Source organism: Homalodisca vitripennis, chromosome 1 (genome assembly GCF_021130785.1).
Source record: "Homalodisca vitripennis isolate AUS2020 chromosome 1, UT_GWSS_2.1, whole genome shotgun sequence".
NCBI classification, from domain to species: Eukaryota; Metazoa; Arthropoda; class Insecta; order Hemiptera; family Cicadellidae; genus Homalodisca; species Homalodisca vitripennis.
In genome coordinates this window covers 84217003-84232066 of record NC_060207.1, presented here as the reverse complement: position 1 = coordinate 84232066, position 15064 = coordinate 84217003, and the positions used below count along the sequence as shown (strand labels likewise).

At 33.6% G+C, this 15064-nt stretch overlaps 1 protein-coding gene across 1 annotated transcript in view; it reads right to left on the bottom strand.

Annotated features, from left to right (window-relative positions):
* The window catches only part of LOC124365929 (titin-like), a 256928-nt gene that overhangs the window by 156085 nt on the left and 85779 nt on the right, over positions 1 to 15064 (bottom strand). The window contains 13 exon segments of the mRNA XM_046822067.1: positions 24 to 330; positions 510 to 740; positions 2894 to 3094; positions 3255 to 3356; positions 3960 to 4215; positions 5272 to 5399; positions 6978 to 7180; positions 11370 to 11556; positions 12955 to 13126; positions 13280 to 13511; positions 13658 to 13791; positions 13912 to 14065; positions 14641 to 14902. Of these exon segments, the coding sequence (XP_046678023.1) occupies positions 24 to 330; positions 510 to 740; positions 2894 to 3094; positions 3255 to 3356; positions 3960 to 4215; positions 5272 to 5399; positions 6978 to 7180; positions 11370 to 11556; positions 12955 to 13126; positions 13280 to 13511; positions 13658 to 13791; positions 13912 to 14065; positions 14641 to 14902 (2569 nt within the window).

The following is a 15064-nucleotide window of genomic DNA, read 5'->3' as shown; positions in this document are numbered from 1 at the left end:
ATACATTACTAAAAGGAACCCACCAGGTTTTCCAGAAATCTTGCACCTGAAGAGGACGGGTTGCCCCTCCTTCATGGTCTGGTCAGAGAGCGGTTGTATGACAGTGGGAGCCTGGTCAGCAGGGCTCTTGGGTGGGGCTTTGGCGGGAGCCCGGCTGGACGGGGCCTGCACAATGCACTCAGCCTCACACCGAGCTTCCCCTGCCGAGTTGATGGCCACGCACTCATACTGAGCACTATCCTCAGGCACAGTCTCTATGATCAGCAGTGTGTAAGTGTTGTCTTCTTCTAATGTCTTGTAGCGGATGTCTGGTGTAATCTTCTTGCCGTTCTGTATCGGAACATAAATTTTACGTTCATTTTATTATTCTAGGTCTACGACTACTCATATTTTATCAATTGGACCACATGGTATTCTAAACCCAGTCCAATGTATGTACCACAAGATTAGCATGAGCATTATTTTTATATTTTTATTGAATATGTTTCCAGCAGACTGATTTTACTAACCTTGAGCCAGTATACATCAAGGGGTTTGGTGCCAGCAATCCTGGCGTCAAACCTAGCGAGTTGGCCTGCCTTGACGATTGTACCCTGGGCGGTGGTAAGGAAGCTCGGAGGCACGACACCGCCTCGCCCAGCCTGTCTTCTCTCCTGCACTACCAGATTAGCGGAGCACTTGGCCCGGCCACCACGATTCTCTGCTACTGCAGCAAACACTCCCGAGTCTTCCATGAACACCTGTCACCAATATTTTAACAGTAACTGAAAGTTTTTATTCCAATTTTTTCACACATACAAACACACTTCTTAATGGAGTCTTATCTTTTTAGTAAAACAACAGTTCTTACAAAAAAGTCATTTCAAATTTGCTTATAACAGAAGAAGAAAAACAATTCTCTTTCTGGTGACCACTGAGTGTCCTCCATATGACATAACTTCTCACACAATTTTGTTTACAACTGTAATAACTATGTTGATCAAATTAGTTTTTACGATTTTCTACTAAGCAGAATAGTATTTTTATTTACTGTGTAAAAATACATAACAAGGTAGGAGTACATCACACCAAATGTTATGTAATAGGTTTTGCTGCGGTTACATGTACAATTTTAAGTCTATATCTCATATTTCATTAGGCCTCATGTATTACTATGTTGCATGTTAAAATATATTATGATTATACTCCATTTATAAGAATTTATTTATTCTGTGGTTTTTCACTCATTATTTTTACCCTCAGAACCAATTTTAAAATGTTTTCTAACACTTAGCCAAATTCCATGGAGTGACATGAACAATCAAAGAATTTGTTGTTGCTTGTAAATAAATTAAGCTTCAAGCGGAATTTCAAGTCTGAAGGTCAGTTCATTCTCGAGATATCGGAGCGGACAGACAGACAGCCAGAAATTATATTGCTCTTAATAAAAACAAAACACTAATTATTAAAACTGAACTAAAGAATACACGTCACAATAAGTCTGCACTAACCGACCAACTACAGAGAACTGACCAGAAGCCAATTGCGAATGGTGATTGTCACAGCATAAACCAAGAAAGGAAATGTGAGAGGGCCTTTTTTATTATTAGTTGATTCTAGATGAATCTGTCGAAACCATACTGTGACTCTGCATTGGTTTATTACAAATCACTAATCTGTTTGATACTTTATGTTCACTTGTGAGTTCATTTTTCAGAATTTGCAAACAAAGCGGTCTAATTTCGACTGATGTTTGGTTGACTATTCGGTTGGTCTGCTTATTTAATGTATGAAGAAGCCTTGTCTAATTTCCTTTTAAAGAAATGTAATATCTTGGCTTCATCCCAATTCATAAGATGGTCTTTGAACCAACAATGATATGCAATTTTTTACATGTCTGTTGTGTCTTTCTTGTGTTTTCTTTGTGTTCTTTTATCCTAATGTTTAGTGGTCTCTTTGCTTGCCTATGTATTTTCTACTAAAACTATGTTTTATACTGTAGTTTTTTTTAATCTTGTGTGCCATATTTTGGATTTTTTACGAAATTTTACTAAGAATGCTGTGTTTAAAATGCAGTTATAATGTACTTTTCTACTTACTCATCTAATTTTCTCTGATATTCTTGGCACATAAGGGATTGATATAAATGATCATTTATCTCCATTATGGAAATGATTCTTCTGTTTCGTTTGCACTTGCTTATTTCTGATTTAGGGTATCCATTGTGTCTGAGATGCGGCTCAACTTTCTTAAATTCATCTTTATCTGAGCATAAGCCCTTTGTTTTACCAAATAACAAGTAAGCTACTCCTTCTGTGATTTTTTATTGTTTGATTGATAGTTTAAATATTTTCCTGTGTGTGTTTTCTTTTGAAAACTTTAATCTTAAGGATAAAAAAGAAAATGCTTTTGTTGGACTTCCACTTTTATTGTGAGGCGAATAGAAGAAGAAATACTATTAATGTGATCCAAAAACTCATTAAATTTAGTGTCTCCATGAGGAAAGCGACAAAAGTTATCATATACCACATGGCTCCATCAAATATTTTGTTTGAACTGAAAGGAAATGTGAGAGGACCTTTTAAAAAATAGTCACGGCTTTTTTCTAAAATTCCTCCATAAATATATTGGCAATAATAGGGGAATTTCGCCATGTTGCCATCCCTTCATCTGACGGTAAATTTCACCCTGTAACTCAAAATAATTACTTTGAGTGTACAGTTCTAATTTAAACTAAACACACAAGTAATAGAAGATTTAACACAAATTGTATTATCAATTTAAGGATTGTTCGGTAATAACATTTTCATTGTCACATACTGTTATAAAACTCTCAGATGAGAATAAGGCTGATTGACAGGAATGGACTGAAAACAATCACAAACTCAGAATTGTGTCTATGTTTGACAATCACCTGTCTGATGATTAGGATGGACTTCGTACTAAAAGTGTGGATCTGGAAGTCTGGAGAGTTCTGGATGGGGAAATCTTCCCGGAACCACTTAATGGTGGGAAGTGGTTCTCCATCAAACTCCACCTCGAATCGGGCCTGTTCCTGCTCAAATGCACGGCATGGCTGGATCTTCTTTGTAAACACCGGCGGCTTTGCAGGTTGCTGTCACATTCATCAAAATGTCAATACAACTTATTGAATGCAATTAATCCTTATAATGCAAGTTTCCAATTTCAAAACCAAAATTCAGTATATTTAAAAACAAAACTTGTTATGACTTTAAAAGCTTATTTTAACTAAAAACAAACATTTGTTTACTTACAACTTGTCCTTGCACCACTCTCTCCTCAACCTTTGCTTTGTGCTCAACCTCTGTTGTCTCAGTTGCTGTTATCTTTCTTGTGATTTCAGTGTCACCTTGGATCTGCAAAATTTAATTGAATCTTAATTATTAAGTATAAAAATATACATACAATTTTTTTATAAATCTCAAACAGAAACTTAAGTATATATTTACTCTTTCTTGGTTAAAGTAAATTGAAAAATAATTATTCACTAAATAATCAGCAGAAAATTGTAGTATTTTAAATTTGTAACAGCCAAGTGTAGCAATAAGATACAGTATTATGTACTGTTACATTAAGTATAATACTCTTACTACACAATCTAGGCATTTAAGGGTTAAGATTACTTTGTTAAAAAGAAAAGTTCGCATTTTCAATCAGGAAAAATCCTACGAAATTGTGTGGTGTATTTATCTTTAGAATTTTATGGTAAAACTCTAATTGGAAGATAATTTTGCCATTATTTTATTATATAGGATTTACTTTTTCAAAAATGTACAGTCAGATAATAAAATTAGTTACATTCTAACCCACAACGATTCAAGGTCAATTATCCTAAGATTTCTGTAAATAGATAACAGACACCTTTATAAAGTCCACAAAAATTAATTGTTCGTCAATACTCAGCAAAAGTTAGAGGACCAATACTTTTCATTGAAAATCAAAAGGTTTTTAAAACTGACCTCTTTTTGGACTTGTTTCTGGGTGGCAACATGCACCTCCTTGCCATGAACTGCTGACTGTGTGGGGTCAGGGGGTTGTCTGACCACTCTCTTCTCCTCTCGTTGTTCTGTGGCTGCCACTTCCTGAGCAGAATCTGTACGAGTCTGTCTCAGTGCCTTGGTGATCTGGTGGACCACTTCATCCTGCTTCTCTTCCCGTTTCACCTGTCTTAACTGCACTCCCTTCTGCCATGGCATCAGTTCTTCCTGCTTCTCCCTGCAACACACAAGAGCATTAATATGTTTTTACTCCCATATATTGACCATCAAATGAGTAAATAAACTGAAGATTCATGTAAGAGGATAGATAGATTACAATGGAGGTGATTCTAATCTCACAATACTATACCAGATAACTTCTACTATAACATGAAACTCCAAATTTAATAAGATATCCATCCTTGCAACTTTTACGAGAGACAATAAAAATGAGAAAGGTTCTGATATCTCACTTCTTATAATTGGGTAAGAAATGTGAAGTATGAAGATGAATTTTGATATAATAAATCTCAAATCTTATCATCTAGACAGAACAGATGATGATATCACACAGCATTTTCTATTATTTTTACAATTTGTATGGCTTTAGTATGAGTGTATTTAGAATTTTGACTTATATGCTTTATAAATCATCACAATTTTTAAACCAAAAATGTGTTCTTATTTTATAACTAAGTAATGTGTAATTTGTTAACAGCAGAGTGCAGTAACCACCAGGAATTTGGAAATGGACTTAGTTCCTTATTCTGATACAGTATAAAACTGTTAAAGCAAAATCAGTTGGCTGTATTAGGTACAGCTCACGTTTGAGCAGTACTTCCAAATCACCACAATGCTGCTTGCAAGAACGAATCATTCCATGCTAACCCATCCATAAATTAAACACCTAAGCTGCCTGCAAAAACAGAATCTCTAAATGCTCGCCCATCCAAGGAATAGTCATCTAAGCTGCCTGCAAGAACAGAATCTCTAAATGCTCGCCCATCCAAGGAATAGTCATCTAAGCTGCCTGCAAGAACAGAATCTCTAAATGCTCGCCCATCCAAGGAATAGTCATCTAAGCTGCCTGCAAGAACAGAATCGCTAAACGTTTACCGATCCAATGAGTAGTTTATCTAAGCTGCTTGAAAGAATAGAATCACTTAACACTCACTCATCCAAGGGGTGGTCACCTTTTTTGTTGCTTGAAATGGTTATCTTGTAATCCTACTCATTAAATAAAGACATTGGCAAGGACACTAAAGATATTAACACAGATAAACTAGGAACTCACAAATTGGATTCATAGCTGTCAGCCATGCCACGGGCGAGAGACTTCTGCACAACCTTCTCGCCTGGAATGGCAAACTGATGCGTGGCTTCCCTCAGCCGAGTCTCTTTCACCACCTGCTCCTCTTCCAGCTGGAACATCAGTAATTACACTGTTTCAGTAGGTTCTAATTTTCAACTTTTCAAAATAAAACAAAACTAAACTCAAAATTTGTTAAATTGTTAGTATTCTTTAATAGAATTAAAACTTAAATTAAGATGTGTTGGTTTAATCACTTCCATTTATCAATTTGATATTTCTGTTTGGAGCAAATCAAAGTACAATTTGGGCAAATTATTAAGTGCAAGACCATAATAATAATGTTCTGCCCTACAATCTCATATGTTCTTTATATCATTGAGAAAGAAAATAATTAATTAGCCATCTAGTAAGATAACCACTTCTAGTTCTATGTATTACATGCAAATAACAGGTTATGTATGAACCTCTATTATAGCACAAGTGCAATTAGATGAAGCCTAGTCGCAGTTAACCTGAGTGCTATATTCAGGTTTTACTTAATCCTTTTACCGCCAGGCTATAAGCCACATGTTGGTGTGTACACCACCAGAGCTATCAGCAATACATTTTTATTGTAGTGTATAAATAAAAAATTAGCATTTTAACTTATACACTATAATAATAGTTTGTCTATAAGTATGCATAAGAATAACCATTGTATGTATGAACAAAACCACATATACTTGATGTGTCATCTATCTCAAGAACATAGAATATTCACTGGTGTATAAATATCATGACTTTATACAATATATACACTATACAAAATTACATAAATGAAACAAATAAATAACGTTTTTAAAGGGCATATTGTTTGGAATTCTATACACTTAAGTAAATAATAGTAATTAATTTGACAAAAATTAATTGCATAACATGTGAAAATAAAGTACATGAAGGCTCATGGCAGTCTATCACCAAAAATGACTGGGCCTGTATATAGACACTTAGCAAAAGGATAGCATATACTTATTAGTGCTGTGGTGACATTCAGCCGCCCCGCCTCCCACTATAAATAGGTGAAGCTAAACCCAGCTACATCCAACCTAAGCAATGAACTACATTTTACAGTCTGTGAAGATTCCATGCATGGAATAACACAACATAACCACTCTACGGGTAACCATGAAGACGCAATAAATTTAAATATAGCCAAAATGCATATACGTGTCAAAGGCGTTAATAGCAAAAGTCATTAGATCGCGTGTACATGTCAACGGCGTTTGAAGGGTACAAACATTTTAACAAACGGTATATAAAGTAAAACGCTTTTTACTATTCCATTAAACAATAGTTGAAGTTATGTTATTAAAGTAAGTGAGTTCATATGTTGTTTATTCAATATTGGTCTATTGATACATCTACTAATGTGAATGTGAGTGAATACAACTACCAGTTGTGTAAATTATCTTGTTGAACAAATGTCAGTTTAGTTTTCTCACTATTTTAACATCACAGAAAAGGTTTTGCCACTGCAAAAACTAGGCTGCTCACTCTCATGAGTAAAAATAATAATAAATAGCTAATCTAAGATGTTTGTATTCGTAAGTTATGAATAATTACTGCACAGTGCAGTAACGAAAATCATGACTAGATAAAATAACGTGGGAGGTTATGTAAAGACATTTATTTGTTGCTTCACTACTCACTTCTCGCAGCTTGGTGTAATACTCCTCTCCCTTCTTGCTTTTGGCCATCTGGGTCCACTCTGGCTGCTGCTCCTTCACACCCTTAGGTTTAACATGTTCCAAGATGATCTCCTTCTCCTGCTGAGCCCTCTCCTCGAACACTCGTGCCAGCTCGCCTTCTTGTCTCTCCGCCTGGTAAGAGCTCAGCTCCGAATCGTACCATGCTAAAGGAACATCCAAACCTCAGCATGTCACCAGTACACAGTGCAAAGGCACAACGTCCTACGAGTTGAATTACAAATCTAGTTGGAAGCAAAGATTGTTAGGCGACAAAGCATCTCCACATTTGTTAGTGCTCGGACGCCACTTTTAGTTTTGAGGTTAGTTTTTAATGTTTAATCCTCTATAACTAGCATTATGAAACTTTATCAATGTTTGACTCAAATCTTTTAATTATCTCCATTTAACATGTTCCAACATAATTAATCTACGTATTACTTATGTAATACGTACAAGTACAAGTACAAGTTAATCGTACTGATAATACTTGTTTTTGAGGAAACCGTTATGCTTAAGTGAGTAATTTATGTCATCACTTATCAAAAAGTAATTTGTACAAAAAGTATTGATGAAAGATGTGCTTAAGTTTAAAGTATTTGCATACTCCTCACATTCAGGAAAGGTTTTTAAATAGTGTGTTTTAATCATATTTTGTAGAATGAAGTTTTTTTTAATTAACACACAGCAGTTAGACCTGTTCCTCCAGGATATACTTAAAACAATTTAATACAATTTTATGTATCACATTATTATTAATCTCTGAGGATATTTCAAAATTGAATTAAAAATAGGTTTCTAACGCTGATTTCTAAAGACTGTCTTATACTCCATGTAGACCACCTCCTTAATAGACTCTAATAATTATAATTTTAAACCTGTTGTACTAACAGTTGCAAAATGTTAAAAATTTTAAAAAAATATTTTATACATTTCAAGTAGATGTTTAATTTTTGTATGTATAAAATTCTCTATGTAGTATTGTTCATTTGCTCTTGAAATTCTTGATTTGTAGCAACAATTTAGAACAGCGTAATATTTGACACTCAATAATTAATTAACTGTTGAAGTCTTTATTTTCAATGAAAAAATATGGCATACCTTCAGTTACATCAATGATATTAATATCTTAAAAGAAATCTATTACTGCTCATCAGAAGTAACAGGAAACACATTTAGATGAATGACAAGAAACTAGAGAGAAATGTCAATGACTACAAATATCAATGATGCATCAACACATACAAGATGATACAAGTTCCACACTGTTGATATAACAAACATACACAATTTGCATGCTCCACCTGCTACTGGTGTCATAAGTAATGATGGAATTTTGTGATGTCAAGTTAAAGAAAATATACTTTGAGTTTCTATTTAAACATGTGAAACTAACTGATTCATTGGTGTGTTCAAAGTATGGACTATATATTTTTAAAATTAGAAATGCATCAATCTTTTATAGGTTCATGTTTTTTATGTCTGAAGGTAGTAATTTGAATATTTGAACATTTGAAAGTAGTTGTTGGTTGACGTAAAAATCTTTTGCTGTATGAGAACAATGTGAATGAGAAATTTAGATGATAACCTTGATACTCAATATTTAGAAAAATAATAAATACCAACTCAACAACAAATAAGCATTAACAGAACAAGAAAAAGGTTAATTGATTAATTATTTTTAAAGTTAATACATACAAGCCTACTAACATAAAATCTTCTTTGCTTATATTGTTTTTACAAAATTTAGTTGTTTATTTTTAAGAAAGGTAATAGTGAACTCTTTTCAGAAAGTATAACGTACATAGAGAATCATAATGACCTTATTTATGTTTTCATTCGAATCGAACATTTCCATTTCATCAGCTTTTCTTGAGTTCCAACTTGAGAATTTCAAGAAAGCTCTGGTTTTTTTTATATACAATAACTATTATAATTTCGTATAAATTTATTTCTAACAAAACCATTCACTCAAGCCCTTGAAACCCCTAATGTAATATTGTAATGGCAAATAATACTAAGCAATGAACTGATGAAAAATAACTGTTTTTTAAGTCTTGCAGCAACCTCTAAGGTGTATTAAAGAGAAGAAATTAAACTTTTTATTTCATAAATATCTTAAAAATTACATCCCTTTTGGATCTAAAATCCTTCAAAGTTTTGACAAGTGTATCATTCTTATAAACAATATATTTTAACAAGTAGGAGTTGCAACATTGAGCTACACTGTGCTCGCCGCAAATCGCCTGTTTCCTTCCGTCTAGTTCAACCATCTAGGATAGAGTGATCACTGATCAGACCTTCGCACTCAAATTTCTCAAGATTGATACACTTGACCAAAAAACAAAATACAATACATTTTTATAACAAATCTGGTAAGACATTCAAATTTCAAAATTTTTGTTACCAATAAAAAATACTTCACTTATGGTGGAAACCACAGCAAACCTTCCAACATAGCCATTACATTTGTTTAAATCTTTTAAATTATGATATTTTTATAAATTTATGCTTTTATAAAATTTTAGGTTAAAATTAAAGTTGCACTGTAAAGTAAGAGTCTTATCTCGACTCTCATAATGTGACTTACAAGTTTGCCACAAGGTGTCAGGTACTGTACGCTGTGTGCATCATTGTTTGCATATAAAACTAATCAATGAGGTGTCAGTGGCCAAGTCCTGAGATTACAGTATCCTATATTTTATTATATCTCTTTTTATTTATATCTCTAACCTTCGTTTCTGGTTTAATACTAAACTCTGATTAGGACTGGACTTCACATTAATAAATCTACATCCATGACTTAGGGTAAAACACACACCAAAAATAAAAATGCTAAAGGTGCATTTGCAAAAGAAGAAATAACAGTGTACTGTAAAATTAGAAAATATTTCTTCTAACAATACAACAACATCTTTCAAACTAGTGACAGTTTTTCAATTCCAGTTCTTTTCCAACACGTGGTAACAGCACAATAGGACTTACTGAAGGTTATAAAGTACACAATAATTACTAAAACGACTTCTAAACAAAAGCAAAGAGTAGAGAAGCTTACAAACACAACAGGTTCCAAAGCGTATAAAGAGCGAGGTCATGCACGTACCAGTAGGTAGAAGAGGGACGTTTGACGACAAATCACACAAATATAACAGTAGCTCTGCCATACCTGCTGAGTTCCTGGGGGTGCAAGCATGGTGGCCGTCCGCACCAATGTTTCCGTGGCAGCGCAACCATTAGAGAAGCGGGCTGGTGGGGGGAGGGTTGGGACATGGACTGTGTGTTTGTATGGATGTGGAGTATTAGATATTGTGTTAATGGAAAAAATATTTATACCAAAGTGCACTGCATTAACAGTTGAGATCGAGTTAAAAATTGTGATTTCCTCTCTCATTAAAAGTATTGAAATATCAAAATAGAAGTAACAGCAGATTTTTGCTGAAATTCCATGTTTCAATTTTTTTTATAAATAACTACGAATACAATACTTGTTGTACAATTGTTGCAATTTACAACTACTAATAAAAGTTTTAAACATAAATTAATGAAATGCACTTGTAGTGTGCGTTGCGTTGCGGTGGAGTGTCAAACAACATAAGTATTTGTTAAGTAGAGTTTTGCATGTATAGAAACAGCAGAGTGTTATAGTATAGCAATAGTGTCAAATGCTGAAAGAGTCATGTTATTTTTCACAAAGTACATATAAAACTAAGTCTAAAAATGTATTTTTCTTATATTAAGACTAATCTATGGAGAGATACAAACGTTTCTAATGGCTGAACAACTAATATGATGATGATTCAAATGGATGAAAAAAGAGGTATACATTATGAATATTAAAAAATGCACATTTAAAATAAGTTTGACTAATGTAGATTTTTTTAATACAACGCTATTCTTGACTTTACAATCTTTAAATGATTGTACTACACATAATTAATATATAAAAATATTACAAACGGAATGTGTAAGGCTTAAACAAATAACAATTATATGCATTTTGGAATATCTGCTTATTTTTGCATTACAAGATCATTTTCTGTATCATAGTTATAAAACAAAACATTGTACAGACCCTCTCTTACTACAGACTTCTGATTTAAAGTTTGATATTAGAAATTGCAAATAAAAAAGTATTAATATTTTCAGTTTATGCAATTTACATAAAAAAATAACGAGTAATTAACTTGCATTTTCATCATAAAAGTTTATACTTGTATGTTATCAATTATCTGCAATTTACAAGTACTATTACGAATCTAGGAAATATTGACAGATCAACTGTTGGAAGGAAATTTAGTAGTTGTTCAGTCAGCATAATAGAAATGGGCGCAGATAGTGGGATCGTCTGAGACTCACGTCTGGGCGAGTTCTTGAGTACTCCACGGTAGTCGTCTCCGCGAGAGTTGACAGTGAGAGTGGTCTCAACTCTGGTTTCACCGGAGGAGTTCCTCGCCACAACTTCTATCTTGCCGTGATCATACTGGCGAGTCTTGGGAATGTCAAGGTGCCACATACCATCATAGGTGAGACGGTAACGCATGCCCTAATAAGCAATAACAGTCCATGTTAACAACCCAAATGGACTTTTTGAGTTAATAAATTACAAATATGATAAACAAATATTTGTATCTAAAAACTAAACTTAAGTATTTTAAAATCACATAGACTCAAGAGTATCCAACATCAAAATTGGCATACCATGTTTAGATCTTAAAACATCTCAACAAACTTTCAAAAAACTTTTACATATTTGTTAATATCATTTATTTCCCTATTATTTTAAATCAACAATCCAATAAATGTTTTATTCTTGAGGTTGTTTGTTTATGAAGAAAACATTTTCAGATCCACATAGCTTAATAAATAGTTGTTATGATTCAGTTAGTGAGTCTGAAGATATTTTCTTCAAAAACAAAAAGACCATAAATAAAAACTTATAAAAAGTTGTTGCAATATTTCATGTAAAAACTAATAAAAAGAAGTATGAAAGGAGCTATAGATGTATTTTTTTTAGTAGATCTATAAATCCTAATATGTCAATTTTGACAATAAATTTAGATCCAGAGATCCAACAGATTATAAACTTTTGTTTTTATTTATGTGACTACATTATTCATTTGAGCACTTCTTTAGGAGAAGAAAATGTTCTCATATTTTAAGGTGTCAACTTTTTTAATCATTGATAAGAACAGGACAAGCCAAAACACGAAAAGGATATCAACAATATTTTGTCTCTTTTGAGTGGTATTGATTTGTATTGTTAAAATTGTAAATTAATCAATAAAATTATTTTAATGAATGTTGCTACATATGTTTAATATTAAAATAATGTAAATTTATATTTAACAAAATATGTCAACTAAAATAATAAACTGTTATGTATGAAAAGGTTTTAGTTGTTTGCTGAGAAGTATACTTTAAAAAAAATCCAGTTTCATAAACTTTATAAAAAAGTAATGAAAATGTGCAAATTTTGTAAAAGATGGTGTCACAACAGTTGGAAACTTTTATTTTGCCCTTAATTCAGGATTGATATTTGCTAACTAATCATAAGCACTAATTTATTTATTTTGGACAGTATTTTACACATAATGATTTAAACATGAAATTTTAATCAATTAATAAATAAAAATAACCTTGACAAAAGTTGATGAGATAGATTGTTTATTAAGTATTAAAATTAAATTAAATACTTTTCTAAAATGTCTATCTAATTATTTAAATAACTCTGCTAATCACAACACACATTTATTCTTCTTACTTCACATTACCATAACCAAAGCTTTGAAATTGCAATGAGAATAACAACTACACAAATGTACAGTAAACATAAAATATTTTCTGAAAACCTTAGATTAATTAAAGAAAGTCTGAATTAAAAGTGGACCTTATACTAAAAAAATTTAACGTGCAAATATAAAATTGATAAATATCTAATTACATTAACAACAGTGTGTCCGTTGATGAGCCACATGACTCGAGGCCGAGGATAGCCAGTCACTCTGCAGCAGAACCGTGCACAGTCGCCTTCTATCGTGGTGAATGGTTCAGGCTTTGTCACAAATACTGGCTTTTCCCTGGGCTTCTCCTCGTCCTCTGGCTTCTCCGGTGGACTGCAATCATAGACAAGACACCATATCATTGCTTTTATTTGATTCTAGAATTTCTATGTACAGTAGTTCACATGAATTCCTCGGAAAACGTTTACTTAAAATAAATTGTCACTCGAATGAATACACTTTCATACAAGTATTGTGGGTACTCACACTTGCCAAGCGGCCTCCAAGTCTCTGATTTTCTCTATGCTTTTCATACCCTTAGGCAGTTGGGAGTCATAGATGATGCCAGGCTTGCCACTTGTCTTGATGACCGCTCTTGTTTCGTCCATACCATAAAGGTTAGTAGCTCTACACAGATACTCCCCACTGTCCTCTGGGTACACCCAGCCAAAGTTCATCGCAACATAACCAAAATCGTAAATTGGTGTACAACGATTCTCTGTAAAGAAAAAAAAACAGCATTAAATTTATCTAGCTGTAAAAGTTACATTAGTTGAATTTTAACATAATTTTATACAGCCTTATTTAGTTGATGTGATTCATATCAAGCTTAATGTTTTTAAAAAATTAGGAGGAGATACTTACTGTGTGGTAGTGGTTTCCCGTTGAGGAACCATTCCACCTTCATGTTGGGGTCTCCCACTGGTGCCAGCTGGCACTCAAATTTGGTGGACTGCATCTCAACCAACGAAGTTTGGTCCACAATTTGAGTAACAAACCTGCAAATAGACAATGAACTCTGTAAATGACCTTCTATGGTAATCTACGAAGTTTAGATTCAACATTAATCAGTAAATTGTACTTTTGTAATACTGTAACTGTTCTGTCTGTAGTATTACCTGGGAGGCTGTTTCTTCTCGTGCTCGTACAAATCGTCTTCAGTAAGATGGACCTCTGAAGTGTATTTTTTAATGGTGGCTTCCATCTGCATCAAGGCCTCTGACCTCTTCATGCCTTTGGGCACCTGGCTCTGAAGGATGATCATTGGGATCTCTGCAGGACAGAACAATTTTTAATTTTAAAGTCTAAGACCAAACAAGTAATGCTGTAATCAGTTTATAGTGTAACAAAGTGAGAGGGCCACGAAAAGTCACGCCTTCCAAACAGTGAGGAGTTTAATAGAGTTGATGATACTACTCGTACAATGTATACAACATTTTTTTATGTTTGCAAACTAAAAATTACCTAGAGGTTACTCTGAATAGAAAGCTCACTAAATTACAAATTTATAAGACATGCCTTTGAGGTTGGCACTCTTTTGGAGTTCAAGAAAAGTTTCCTATCAGGAAAGATCATTGTTTTCATAGCTCCATAAAATGTTTTACTGAATTGTGGGAACTTAATAAAGACAAGTTTGGTGGTAGAATTATGACAGAAAAAAGAACCACTATGCAAAATTATATTTAGTATGTTAGTTAATCAATCCACTAAGACAACAACTAAATATATTAAATTCTCATGTTAAAATGTAAGTCTGAGTTTTCCTAATCACTGGGCTATTGAGAGACAAGTACAGTAGAGACTGCTAAATGACAGTAAGAAACTAACAAAGTTCAAGGACAGCTTACTCTTGCACGATATGGTAGCCTTGGTGGTGTCCTCCCCGTAATTGTTGATGGCCTTGCACACATACTCGCCCGAGTCTTCTGGATAGACGTAGAGGATATCCAGGGACACAAAGCCCAAGTCAAAGATGCTACGATAGCGGTGACCAGTTGGCAGAAGTTTACCATTGCGGTACCACTCAATTCGCAGGTTCGGGTCTTTCTTGGGCTCTACCCTGCACTCAAAGTGTACCGGCTCAGCCTCACCCACACTCACTGACTCGATCTGTGGAGAATTTGCAAATATTATCATTACTATCTTACCAAAATATTCAGACAATGTAAGAGCTAGTATTGATTCTGATTCTTGAATATATTGAGTTTTATGTTATTAAAGTCAATCAATAATCATTTTTGCTTCCCCGTCATTTTAATATTTAACTTCCAA